This window comes from Marmota monax, unplaced genomic scaffold (genome assembly GCF_021218885.2).
Source record: "Marmota monax isolate L192 unplaced genomic scaffold, Marmota_monax_Labrador192_F-V1.1 WCK01_AAM20220418_F8-fsc00261, whole genome shotgun sequence".
Classification (NCBI taxonomy): Eukaryota; Metazoa; Chordata; class Mammalia; order Rodentia; family Sciuridae; genus Marmota; species Marmota monax.
This window is the reverse complement of record NW_026695225.1, coordinates 2,724,231-2,737,311: the sequence shown is the minus strand read 5'-3', so window position 1 is coordinate 2,737,311 and position 13,081 is coordinate 2,724,231. Positions and strand designations below refer to the sequence as shown.

The 13,081-nt window shown below is 34.2% G+C and overlaps 1 protein-coding gene across 9 annotated transcripts in view; it reads left to right on the top strand.

Annotated features, from left to right (window-relative positions):
- Mcf2 (MCF.2 cell line derived transforming sequence) overlaps positions 1–13,081 on the top strand; it is a 65,283-nt gene that overhangs the window by 10,569 nt on the left and 41,633 nt on the right. For 4 of the 9 annotated variants that reach the window (XM_058576067.1, XM_058576062.1, XM_058576066.1 and 1 more), the window contains exons 2-7: positions 1,032–1,151; positions 1,939–2,055; positions 3,633–3,782; positions 5,559–5,692; positions 5,994–6,108; positions 9,815–9,934. In XM_058576067.1, the coding sequence (XP_058432050.1) occupies positions 1,032–1,151; positions 1,939–2,055; positions 3,633–3,782; positions 5,559–5,692; positions 5,994–6,108; positions 9,815–9,934 (756 nt within the window). Of the gene's footprint in view, positions 1–291; positions 405–1,031; positions 1,152–1,938; positions 2,056–3,632; positions 3,783–5,558; positions 5,693–5,993; positions 6,109–9,814; positions 9,935–13,081 lie in introns of all 9 variants that reach the window. The other 5 variants (XM_058576068.1, XM_058576065.1, XM_058576063.1 and 2 more) reach the window with 3 other exon arrangements.

Here is a 13,081-nt window from a genome sequence, read left to right as displayed (position 1 = left end):
TAATCATCAGGGAAATGCATTCAAAACCACAATAAGGTATTGTCTTACTCTAGCTAGAATGACTATTATCTAAAAGACAATAATAACAAATGGTGGCAAAAGTGTGGAGAAAGGGAAACTCTTATACACTCTTGGTTTGATTAAGTTAGAACAGCCATTATAGAAAACAGTATGAAAGTTTCTCAAAAAACTGAAAACATGTGACTCAGCAATCCCACTTCTGGGTATATAGCCAAATGACTTGAAATGATTATATCAAAGAGATAATCTGTATGCCCCTGTTTATTACAGCACTAACAACAATAGCCAAAATGTGGAATCAGTCAAGGTGTCCATCAGTGGATGAATGGATATAGAAAATGTGGCATATATACACAGTAGAATATGATTCAGTCATAAAAAAGGTGAAATCCTATCATTTTTTGGCAGTGTAGATAAAACTGGAGGATATTATATTAAGTGAAGTAAGCCAAGGACAGAAAGATAAATATTATATGTTCTCATAGAGTATTGTATGAAGACAATTCTGGAAATGAAAAAAGTTGATCACATAGGAGGGGAAGTAGTTTGATTCTTCATAACATACAGAAATGATAATATTAGATGGATCTGCTAATTACTGTGATTTGATCATTACACATTTTATATATGTATCAAATTATAATACTGTACCCCATAAATGAGTATGAATTTTCTGTCAGTTAAAAACAAAAAGTAAAATATAAAAACAAAACTAACTTAAAAATGAAGTGTTAGAGTATAATTCTTTGAAACTTGGGACCTATTTATCTAGTGTGAGAAAATTTCATACCAGGAACACTAAGGATCTGACCTAATAACCTTATAGTATTTTTATTTCTATTTTCATGTTTTTGGATTTTTATCAGCATCCATTTTTTTAAGAATTGGCCTTTTACTGACTTTTATTACTTTAAATTATATTCCTTCAATTACATATTTTCTGACATGTGCTCAGTCAAGTGCTTGGTTTTGCCAATTTTGTCTCATTCTTTTGTTCCTTCTTTCGACAGGCTTCTTTCCCTGGGAACTTGCACTTAGTTTTGGTTTTACGTCCTACCAGTTTTCTTCAACGAACTTTCACAGACATTGGATTTCGATTTAGTCAGGAGGATTTCATGCTCAAATTACCAGTAAGAATATATTATTTAAATGGTTTGTCCCTTTAATTCTCATGAAGATTTTGTCCCATGCTGTTTGTTTTTACATGTGCTTACATACAGCTTTTAAAATAAAAAAAAATTCTTCGAAAAATGCAAATTTCAAATGGCCCCAAGTCTTCTGCTTCTACTGTTAAGAAATAGATCAAGCAATTTATAACAAAACCAATTTCTTTGAAGAATAAATGTTATATGTATGTGTTTATGTGTATATGTGTGTATGTGTGTGCATAATTAGGAACTTTTATTTTTAGTAAAAAAAGAGTATGTTTTATGTATTTGAACTCCCATGAACTCACATCCTGAGCTGGTTCAGAGTATCACATTCTTTGTTTTGAAAAGATGTTTTTATATGTTTTTATTGTTAGGAATACAGTGTTCATAAATTTTGATACTTTTGGAAAGATCAGTCCCTCCTGATAAATTATAGCTTACAATATACTGTCCTTTTACTTTGTTGTGAGTGTAGTATTCTTTCACAAGCTGAGCCATTTACAATGAAAACTTTTAGATGAAAGAGAATTAGGTGTTTGGGTTTTTATGTAGGTTAATTTTGCTGTAGAGAAATGTTTTGTAAATAAAGACTTATTACCTAAATAAGGTAATGCAAACGTGTGGGGGTTCATGTACAAGAGAGAACTGTTAGAACCATTTATAGAAGATGAATTTCTGCTAAATGTATGCTAAAGTTCATTTTACAGTTTAACGGAGGGATGTCATGAAGGACAGTTAACAGTATCTTTTTTGCTTATTTATATAGGTTGTTATGCTGAGCTCAGTTAGTGATTTGCTGGCATACATTGATGACAAGCAATTAACCCCTGAGTTAGGCGGCACCTTGCAGTACTGCCACAGTGAATGGATCATCTTCAGAAATGTATGTTGCTTTTGCCCTTACCGTAGAGCCTATAGTTCATATTAGTCTTTGAATCTAGTTCTAGAATTTTTTCCTATTTGAGAAAAACAGATTTTTCGGGGCTCCTACTTTCCAAATACATTTAAAATTCAACATCTTGATTTTTCTTCCACAGGCAATATCTAGAAATGAAGAGTCACTAGGGATAGCAGTTGAAGGAGAGGTCTAGAGAACGAGGAAATCTTACTCTGCCAAACCCTGCCTGTGGTCATGTAGTAACTTGAAGAAACAAAGGGTTTGTGTTCAGATCCTGTCACTGCTGATTTTTAGCTGTATGACCTTGGACAATATACACAACCTCTCTTAATCCTAGTTTTCCAAGCTATAAAATGGGAATAATAATACCTTACCTCATAGGAGTCTTGGGGAGATTAAATAATATACCTAATGCAAAATGATTGGCTCAGTGCATAGCATATGACAAACCCTCAACAAGTCAAGTAATATTAATCTCATTATCCTAGGGATTTTCCTGAGGCAGTTACATTTGTAGCAGAGTCCTTCTGTTTTAGAAATTTTCGAATAAATGAAGGCTATGTGCTTCCCAGGTCGGAATCCATGTTAAATGTCTTAACTTCAAATTCCAGAGATATGGGAATTTTTCTGAAGAAAATAATGATGTTTCATTAAATCAGGGTTTCATTTTCCTCATCTTGCTTCTTTATCCAACAGTTCATTTAATAATTCATTCAACAATTCATTCATCCACATGAAGGTGTGTTGTCAAGATAATAATATCTATCCTTTAATAACCTACAAAACCAAACTAAAGGAGCCAGATACCTTGAGCTGCATGGTAGATAGATGGTTCATGTAACCTCTACATTTTTTCCATCTCTCTGTAAGAAATGGATTTTGTGGAAAAAAAAACAACAACAAATTAACAACACAACCTTATTTGCCATTTTAGGGCAATAGAGCCTTTGGTATGGCATTTCAGATCTTAAATAGTACTTGCAATGAATTATTGTGACAACTTGTCCTCCCGCTTTCCTAAGACCATTACCTTGTTTGGAATGCTAATGCTATTCATAAGTGTTTATAAACAAATATAAAGTGACTTTGCTGTTCTCATCTCTTTAACAGTAAACTTATGGCACTTTTACCCATTGCAGAGTTTGTAGAATAAGGAAAGCTCTGTGATTTTTAAGGACATAAAATGGATTATTCAGTACATGGCATCTTTTAAGAAATAATTTTTTTGGGGGTGGTGCTGTGGATTGAACTCAGGGCCTTGTGCATGCCAGACAAGTACTCTATCACTGAACTATATTCTTAGCTCCCCCCCCCAAAATTTTTTATCAGTGTCTAAGACAAAAGTTCATAAATTTAGAAAAAAGACATCCAAGAAGAACCATAACTTTGCTCTTAGTTTCTTAGAGCCTTAGATGCAAAGTTAGAGTTGATTGCCAAGGGTAATGCCAGAGTTCCCAACATACATGTTTGATGTTATACCCAAATAAAAATAAATGCAATTATTGGTCCAGGTTTTGCTATGTTGGCAGAGTTTCCATAAAAGAATCACTGGCTCTTTGCAGGCTATAGAAAATTTTGCCCTCACAGTGAAAGAAATGGCTCAGATGTTACAGTCCTTTGGAACTGAACTCGCTGAGACAGAACTACCAGATGATATTCCTTCAATAGAAGAAATCCTGGCAATTCGTGCCGAAAGGTATCATTTATTGAAGGTATGTCTGAATGGACAAACAAAAGTTTTACATGGTCTTTTTCCAGAAATATGTTTGACACATCAATTTCACACTGATTGTTACATGTTTGTATATTTATATTTAAAAGTATAAAAATAATATTCCACAAGAGAAGAATGTTCTGGATAGGCTGAACTTTTAAGTGTCCCTTCTGCAAATGGTATATTGTCTTGGGAAATTGTTTATTTGAAAATAGAATATATTTTAAATGATACAGAATAAGAAATCTACAGGCATTTGGTTATCTCATATTCTTTATATTATGGAAACGCCTTCTCATTCAGAAAGCAAGTGTTAAGAGTCAGCAGTTCACAGGTGTTCTGTTTTAGTTTCCACTACAGGTACAGTGTGAAATGGGAGAAGGTGCATTTGATGAGGATCCAGAAAGCCTGATTTCTTCTCCCATCTCTGCCATGATCTAGTGTTGTGACCAAGGCCATGTTGCTCAGTAGATTATGAGCTTTCTTCTCCACAGAGTACTAGTGCTTAATGTTTTCTTTGGTAAACCAGGAGTGGCAAATGAATTTAGTTTTCCTACTCATTTCTGATCATAGAGTTTGGGTTGTGAAAGATTCTGAGGCACAGTTTTGACAATGAGCAAGTACTTTGAGGGTCTCTTGCCTCAAAAAGTTTAATAACATTCTCAACAAATACCACACATCCAATTATCACTGTTTTCTTCATATGTTAATAGTCATACTGGGTACACTGTCATATTTGAGCTTTGTGTACAGGTTGCATGTTTCAGTTAAAAGAGGAGAGAAACTGAATGTTTGAACTATAACCTAAAAGCCAAACTTTTTCCAAGGAAAGAAAACTGTATTTTACAAACTGTGATGTTGGGCAGTTTGCTTACCCTCCTGAGTTTCAGTTTTTTTATGTGTAATGAGGTTGGTGATGATGATTGTGCATATCTTATATATGGTTGTGTGAAGGTGAAATGAGGTAAAGTGTGTGGTGTATGTATAGCAGTGCTTGGCACACAGCTCATGCTTTATAAATTCAACCTTTTTTCTCTTTGTAATCCTGGGGATTGAACCCAGGGACTCACACATGCTGGATAAGTGCTCTACCACTGAGTCATACCTTCAGCCCCTTAGGCCCAAATTTTTACTTATAATTTTAGGGGACCCTTGAAACTACTGAAGAAAGTCTTATGTTACTTTTTGATGTCTGAAGAAAGTCTATGTTTTTACACCAGTCTCCAATCATAAGACCTTCTAAATAGAAATATATGCTTCATGGTGTTATTTAACCCCAAATGTGAAGTAAAATAAGACTTATGGTGGGAAGTGATTGCTAACAATTAAGGATTAGTAAGAAAGGTACATGATTCTTCTTGTAACATCTGTAACATCTGTAACTCTATGTTTTCTATTTTGATAGTTTTTATTGTGCTAATACTGCCTTATTTGAACACTTTAAAACATTACTAGAACAGAATGGAATAAATTAGAACTTGCTACCAGCAAGAGAAGGAGGCAGCAAAGAGAACACATGGTACTTCTCCCGGTAACAATTTTGTAGAATAGTGATTGAAACATCCATCTCTAAGGCAAGGGCTTCTTGGATCTTCAAAGCTTGTGGATTTTGTAGTATTGAAATATCCTTGATTTTTCAGATAGCTGTGCAAGGAAAGCCCATTCTAGAGCTGCTATTTCTATTCTGCATGCCATGAATGTATATTGCCTTCCCTTCAGGTTGTTCAGGTTGGATCACTAATCAGCTGATATATCCCATTGTGCCTTTGTACAGAATGATATTACAGCTGTAACCAAAGAAGGAAAAATTCTTCTAACAAATCTGGAAGTGCCTGACACTGGAGAAGCTGTCAGTTCGAGTATTGAACGTCATCAGCAAATAAATGGTGACTGGCAAACTATTAATAAGTAAGTATACTTTTTTTTTTACTTCAGAGTTAACTTATTTATATTTTCAAGAAGGAATTATACATTTTTGTTACAATTCATTATGTGTGAAAGTAGTTCTGGAGCTCTGAAAATCTGAGAACTTCTTGCCAGGGTCATCCCACAGAAATTAGCTTGCCTGCAGAACTAAGTTCTGTGAACATTGTCTCTGTCTTAACCAAGTGCCACAGACTGTGACCTTGTCTATAATTCTTAATGTCCATTGATGTAGCTGTGATATAGGTGTTTTTTTAAATAAATTCTTTGATTTTTCTTTGTTAAGATTGCTGGCTCAAGTGCATGACATGGAAACAGCTTTTGATGGATTTTGGGAAAAACACCAATTAAAAATGGAACAGTATCTGCAACTGTGGAAGTTTGAGCAAGATTTTCAAGAGGTGAGTTAAAGTTATGCATTTCTTTTCATTATTCCAGAGGTTCTTACTTCTTGAGCATCAGAATCCAGTCTTATAATATGCCCATATATACCTATAGAAAGACTGTAAAGCATGTATAAGTGAGCGTTGACTTAGAATGCACAAAACCTGTACTAAAATTCTCAGAATTCTCTTCTTCAACTTACCCATTTCCTATGAGATGGTACTTAGGTGCCAACATGTATGAAAGGGACAAAGTTTCTGTCTTCCTTGAGGTTTGTTATTCATTTTAGATATTAAGGGTTTGTAGGCTGTGTGATAGCATTCCAAGGAAATAATACCCACTTCCTACTTGGTGTTTAAATACCATATACCTGAGCTGAGCTTATGATTTAACCAGGGTTTTTTTTTTTTTTTTTTTTTTTTTTTTGATCCAGGACTTGATTTCTATGAAAAGCCTGACAGATGCAATTAAATCATGTTTAGTTACATATTTTTTTAGAGAGAGAGAGAGAGAATTTTTTTAATATTTATTTTTTAGTTTTCAGTGGAATCAACATCTTTTTTATTTCATTTTTATGTGGTGCTGAGTATCGAACCCAGCACCCTGTGCATGCCAGGTGAGCACGCTACCACTTGAGTCACATCCCCAGCCCCTAGTTACATATTATTTAAAAGATCGAAAGTATTTTCCAGTTTCACCCACCTGGATAATCCATCATAAGTGGCCAATACCCATACTTTAGTTTCTTCCATCTGTGTAGCAGCCCTGTCGAAGCTCCTCACAGACATAGTACTTGGTCATGCTCATCAAGGAAAATTCCATTTCTTTTCTCTCCTGTGTGTGTCTAGCTTGTGTTCTGCTCATGAATGGCTTACTTGCCTGGTATTCATTTGTTCTCTAAGAATTAGGTGTTTTGGAGGAGCACAGCATTCTGGACTTAGGGCTCATTTATTCCCAACCCAATACTCACAAAATAGGACTTTCCTGAGTGTACCAACTATGTTATCTACTCGTATGTGAATTTGCATCCAATCGACATTCTTGTCCTGTGGTTATATTCTGTTTCTTCAAGTCATTGCTGTCTCTAATCAGTATTTTTGTTTTACAGTGTGCCTTATTGACAGTCTGTATCTCATAGTTAGTTGAAGAAAGGTTTTTTTTTTTGTTTAGAAGGTTCCTCTTTTTTTTTTTTAAGAAAAACTTATTTGGGGCTGGGGTTGTGGCTCAATGGTTAAATGCTCCTGGATTCAATCCCCAGTACCAAAAACAAAACAAACAAACAAAGAACAAAGCAAGAACAAAAGAAAGAAAAAAATCATTTGGAAATTTCAACTTATAGAAAAGTTGCAAACATAAGGAAAGTAGAAACACCCATTTATCTTCTCCCCAGATTAACTTATTTATAATATTTTGCCGAATTTGCTCTATTATTTCTATTCCCTTGCTCATATGTATATACAGATAATTTTTGTGAGCATTGAGAATAAGTTTTGTACATTATGAACTTCCTCCCTAAATATTTCATTTGTTTTCTAATAATTATTCTCATATATCCACAGTACAGTTATGAAATTCAGTACATTTAACAACAATGCAATACTTTTATACTTTCTACCATCAATATTTCAATTCTGTCCATTGACCCAATAATGGCCTTTATAGCATTTCTTGTTCTTTCCATACAGGGTCTAATCTAGAGTCCAGTATTGAATTGTCATGTCTCTTTAGTCTCCTTGAATCTAGAACATTTCCACAACCTTTCTTTGTATTTTATGACATTGATATTTTGAAGAATGTAGTCTATTTTAAAATAAGATTTCTTCATTTTGAGTTTGACATCTCATGATTAGCTTTAGTCTATGTGACCAACTAGATGACTACATAAGTGATGTGCTCTTCTCAGGGTATCACACCTGCCTCTCATTGTTGATATGGATTTTGATTAACCAGAAAAATGTTACTGAATTTCTCCTCTCTATAGTTACCCCTTGTCCTATAACTAGTAGAATATGTGTTGAGAGGAAATTTAAAGCAATGCAATTATCTTGCTCCTAATCAAAATTTCCCATAGATTTAGCATCAATCTGTTTCTTTCCTGAACAACTCTTTACTATGGTAATTGTTAAATGATGATTTTCCAACACTTATCCATCCACAGTAGGAACTGTGCTAAAAGAAGAGTCTTTCCTTTTTCTCGTTTATTAATTTGATTCATATAATTATCATGGTTTATAATTTATTACTATTCTTTCTTTTTTTTCTTTTTTGTGAATTGAACTCAGGGCCTCACATATGCTGTGCAAATGGTCTACTGCTGAACTACATTCCCAGTCCTTTTCTTTTTCCTTTTCCTTTTTTTTTTTTTTTTAATTTGGGACCGAGTCTAAATTGCTGAGGCTGGCTTCTAACTTATAGTCCTCCTGCCTTAGACTCCCAAGTGGCTGGGTTTATAGGTGTGTACCAATGTGCCTTGCTTCTTTTACTGTTCTTCACTACTTTATTTATTATTGAAACTGGTTACTCTATCCTTGTGATGTTCCCTAATATTTTTTTAAATAAAATCATTTGTTACTTTCTGGCATGAAGAGATATTTCAAACTTATCTTGCACCTATTCTGCACCTATTAACCCCTGGAAGTGAACATTTTCTTAGGGACCCTACTTTCTTTACTGAGAAACATCATTAAAGATTAAAATGTAGTTGCTGGGGGCGGGGGTGCTGGGGTTGTGGCTCAGTGGTAGACCATTTGGTAGACCAGCACCTAGCATGTGTGAGGCTCTGGGTTCAATCCTCAGCACCACATTAAAAATAAATAAATAAAATAAAGGTATTGTGTCCAACTACAACTAATTTTTTTTTTTAAAGTACTTGCCAGGTGTGCTTATCACTATAAGAGGGGCTTTGTTTGCAGGATTATTCACCATAAAGCTGGGGAATTTGTGTGCATGTATATATACATATGTATATGTTTGTATACATACATGCAAATACATGTCTACATATGACTGTACACATACATAGTGATCTTGTATGAATCATGAGTATACTTGGAAAGTTAAATTTTAACAGATTACATCTATTTGTGTAGGTAAAATAGCTGAGCATATTTTCATATGTTTAGTTTTTCATATTGACATTCTTATTTAATGACATTTACTATAAAACTTGATCATACATAGTGGGGTAGGGAGGGGGAGCATGGGAGGAATAGACAAACTTTAGATAGGGCAGAGGGGTGGGAGGGGAAGGGAGGAGGCATGGGGTTAAATGGTGGAATGTGATGGCCATTATTATTCAAAGTACATATATGAAGACACGAATTGATGTGAATAAACTGTGTATACAACCAGAGATATGAAAAATTGTGTTCTATATATGTAATAAGAACTGCAATGCATTCCAGTGTCATATATAAATAAAAATAAATTAAAAAAAACTTGATCATAAAGACAGAATGCCAGGAGGGTGCAGTTGTGCAGGCCCATAATCATAGTGACTCAAGAGGCCGAGGGAAGAGGATCATAAGTTTGAGGCCAGCCTGAGCAAACTTGTGAGACTGTCTCAGAAGAAAAAGATAAGAAAAGGTTTGTGGAATGTAATTCAGTGGTAGAGCACCCTGGGTTCAATCCCTAGTTACCCCAGCCAATAAATAAGTCTAAATAAATTCAGAATGATTAATTATTTGTATGTTTAAAAAAATTTCTTTTATTTCCTATGTTTAGCTTGTCACTGAAGTTGAACTTCTATTAAATCAGCAAGCTGAGCTGGATGATGTAACAGGGAATATAGCTCAAGTAAAACAAAAAATTAAAAAATTGGAAAACTTAGATGAAAAGTCTCAGGTAAGATTGTATTTTAAATATCCACTGTGTTTATTGAGTATAATAGTTTTGTTTTGGTGGAACTAAGTAATATGAACCCTTATTGTGCTTAATCTTTTAACAGCATTCTGTTTTAATTGGCACAATGATATTGATCTAAATTTTGTTTTGTTCAATTTGGCCCCAATGTGACATTGATGAAATGACATATAGTTGTAAAGGAAGGCCTCTGAGATAATGGCTTGAACTGTTTCAACCCCAGTAGTTGGAACAACAGCATAAATCATTTTGGAAACACTAGAAAATGTCATCAAGAATGGTATTGGGCATGTGTAACTAATTAGAACAAATTAAAAAAAAAAGAATGGTATTAGGTACCTAGAAATGATGGAAACATACCAAAACATAATTCCTTAAATGCCCACCATATGATATATTCAGTTGAACCAAATGCAGACTCACACAATTAGTCTACTGAGTCTTACTAGCTGTGTGACCTTGGGTATATTAATTTTTAAGACTTAACCTCCTCATCTATAAATTGAGAATAAAATGATCTACTTTGCAGAGTGATTATAAGGATTTATTCAGATGTATATAAAGTAATTAGAGCAGCACCAGAGATGTTTATGAAGTACTTAAAGGAAGTAGCTCTCATTATTTCTACTAGTCTTAAAGCTTGTATTTATGGCTTTAGTACTTAACAGATTCTCTTTGTTCGCCTCTCTTGGACGTGAGAGCAAGGCCATGCTTTCTAAGATGTATTCTTAGTAAACAGATCAGTGGGTGAAACACACATATGTAAAAATAAAAACTGAGAAACAGCAATTGTAGTAACCAGTTCTGGCATTATGATTGTAGATCTCCATGAGTGTGTATTAATTTAACATTTTCCTCTGGCATAGTAGAAAAAGAAGGCAAGCTGACTTGGAAACTAGGGGTTTTTTTTGTGGTACTAAGGATTGAACCTCATGCATGCTAGGTACTCTACCACTGAACTGCATCCCTAGTTGCATTTTTGTTTTCATTTTTAATTGTGGTATAAAAAAACATAACATAAAACTTGCCATTTTAACCATTTTTATATTACAGTATTATGATTTAATTCACCATTATTTATATTTTAAGAATATGAATGTAAAACCTAGTATATATGAGGCATTACACTAAAATCTTTACACATACATGTCTCACGTTTATGACAGCCTTCTAAAATAGATGCCTTAACTCTCCCCATTTTATAGATGAGGTAATTGAAAAACAAGACCTACTCGTTTTGCCAATCATTCTACATTTGGTTGGCAAAATTGAGAAGCATCTGACTCATTCTTAGGCTTTATATTAATCATGCATAAAATTGATGAGGTGATACCACTTTATATATCTTTTCAGATATCTTAAATTAGATAATAAAATGACTCTAAATTTCACTTGAAGGCTAAATGCATATGAATAGTAAGGAAAATTCAGAAAACAAGGTAATGCTTTACCAGTTGCCTAAAACATGCAACTTTATTATACAAAGATGATAATTCAAATCAGCAATGAGAAAGAATACTCAGTAAGTGGTATAGGGACAACTGGTTAGAATTTAATCTGGGAAAACCATTTAAGATGTCAGTAAATGTTTTATATGGCATCAGTCTTATTTTAGTATGTTAAAATCTATTAACTACAATTGAAGCATAATAGTCCAATGTTCTCAGTTCAGGATTGTGCAAAACCAAAGGGAAAGAACAATCATATATCTGGAAAAGTTTTACCATGAAAGATACAGGTGAAGTTTACATAGTATCTGCTTCTATACACTCAAAGTAGATTTTTTTAGAAAGAAATTTCTTTTCTTTTTAATACCTTTATTTCACTTATTTATTTTTATGTGGTGCTGAGGATTGAACCCAGGGTCTTGCAGGTGCTAGGTGAACGCCCTACCACTGAGCCACAACCCCAGCCCCCTCAAAGTAGTTTTTAAAAATGACCACTGACTTGATAAATTCTCTGGTAGAGATTTGCACTACTTGCCTATATCTGGCTCTCCTTTTCATTTAGGCACATATATTTTGGTGGGCTAAGTGATTACTTGTGACCAATTAGTCCAAAGAATTAAGATACAATGCTGTATGACTTAAAATGTGACATATCCCAGATGGAGTGAACAATAAAGAGAGTGAGGCTCCATCTGCCTAGATTACTTAGTGGCTGTGTGTAGCAAAGTATTCTTTTTTTTTTTTAAAGTCCAACTATTTTACCCAGCAATAAAAGAGAATAAAATCATAGCATTTGCAGGTAAATGGATGGCATTGGAGAAGATAATGCTAAGTGAAGTTAGCCAATCCCCAAAAAACAAATGCTGAATGTTTTCTCTGATATAAGGAGGCTGACTCATAGTGGGGTAGGGAGGGGGAGCATGGGAGGAATAGATGAATTCTAGATAGGGAAGAGGGGTTGGAGGGAAAGGGAAGGGGCAGGGGATTAGCAAGGATGGTGGAATGTGATGGCCATCATTATCCAAAGTACAGGTATGAAGACATGAATTGGTGTGAACATACCTTATATACAAACAGAGGTATGAAAAATTGTGCTCTTTATGTGTAATAAGAATTGTGATGCATTCTGTTGTCATGAATTTTAAAAAATAAAACCAATTAAAAAAGAAAAGAACAGAAAAAAATAAAGTACAACTATTAATGCATATTAATTGAACAAATTAATGGGATTCACTGCACTATTTCCATCTTTGTATATATTGTGTTTTGATCATGTCCACCTTCCCTTCCACCCTCTCTTGGCCTCACCTATCTTCCCCTCCTCTCCTCTCTTTTTCCCTTTCCCTTCACTTCGTTTCCCTTCCCATCTAGTCATCCCTCTTTTATTTTCAGGTCATCTTTTTTGTTTGTTTTCATATATAAGAGAAAACATGGGATACTCATCTTTTTGCATCTGGCTTCTTTTGCTTAACATGATGTTCTCGAGTTCCATTCATTTTCCTGCAAATGATAAGATTTCATTATTCTTAATTGCTTAATAATACTCCATTGTGTATATATACCATATTTTTTTAATGTGTCTCTCTCTTGACAGGCACCTAGGCTGATTCAGTAACTTGGTTATTATGAATAGTGCAGCAATAAACATAGGTATGCAGGTGTCACTTTAGTATACTCACTT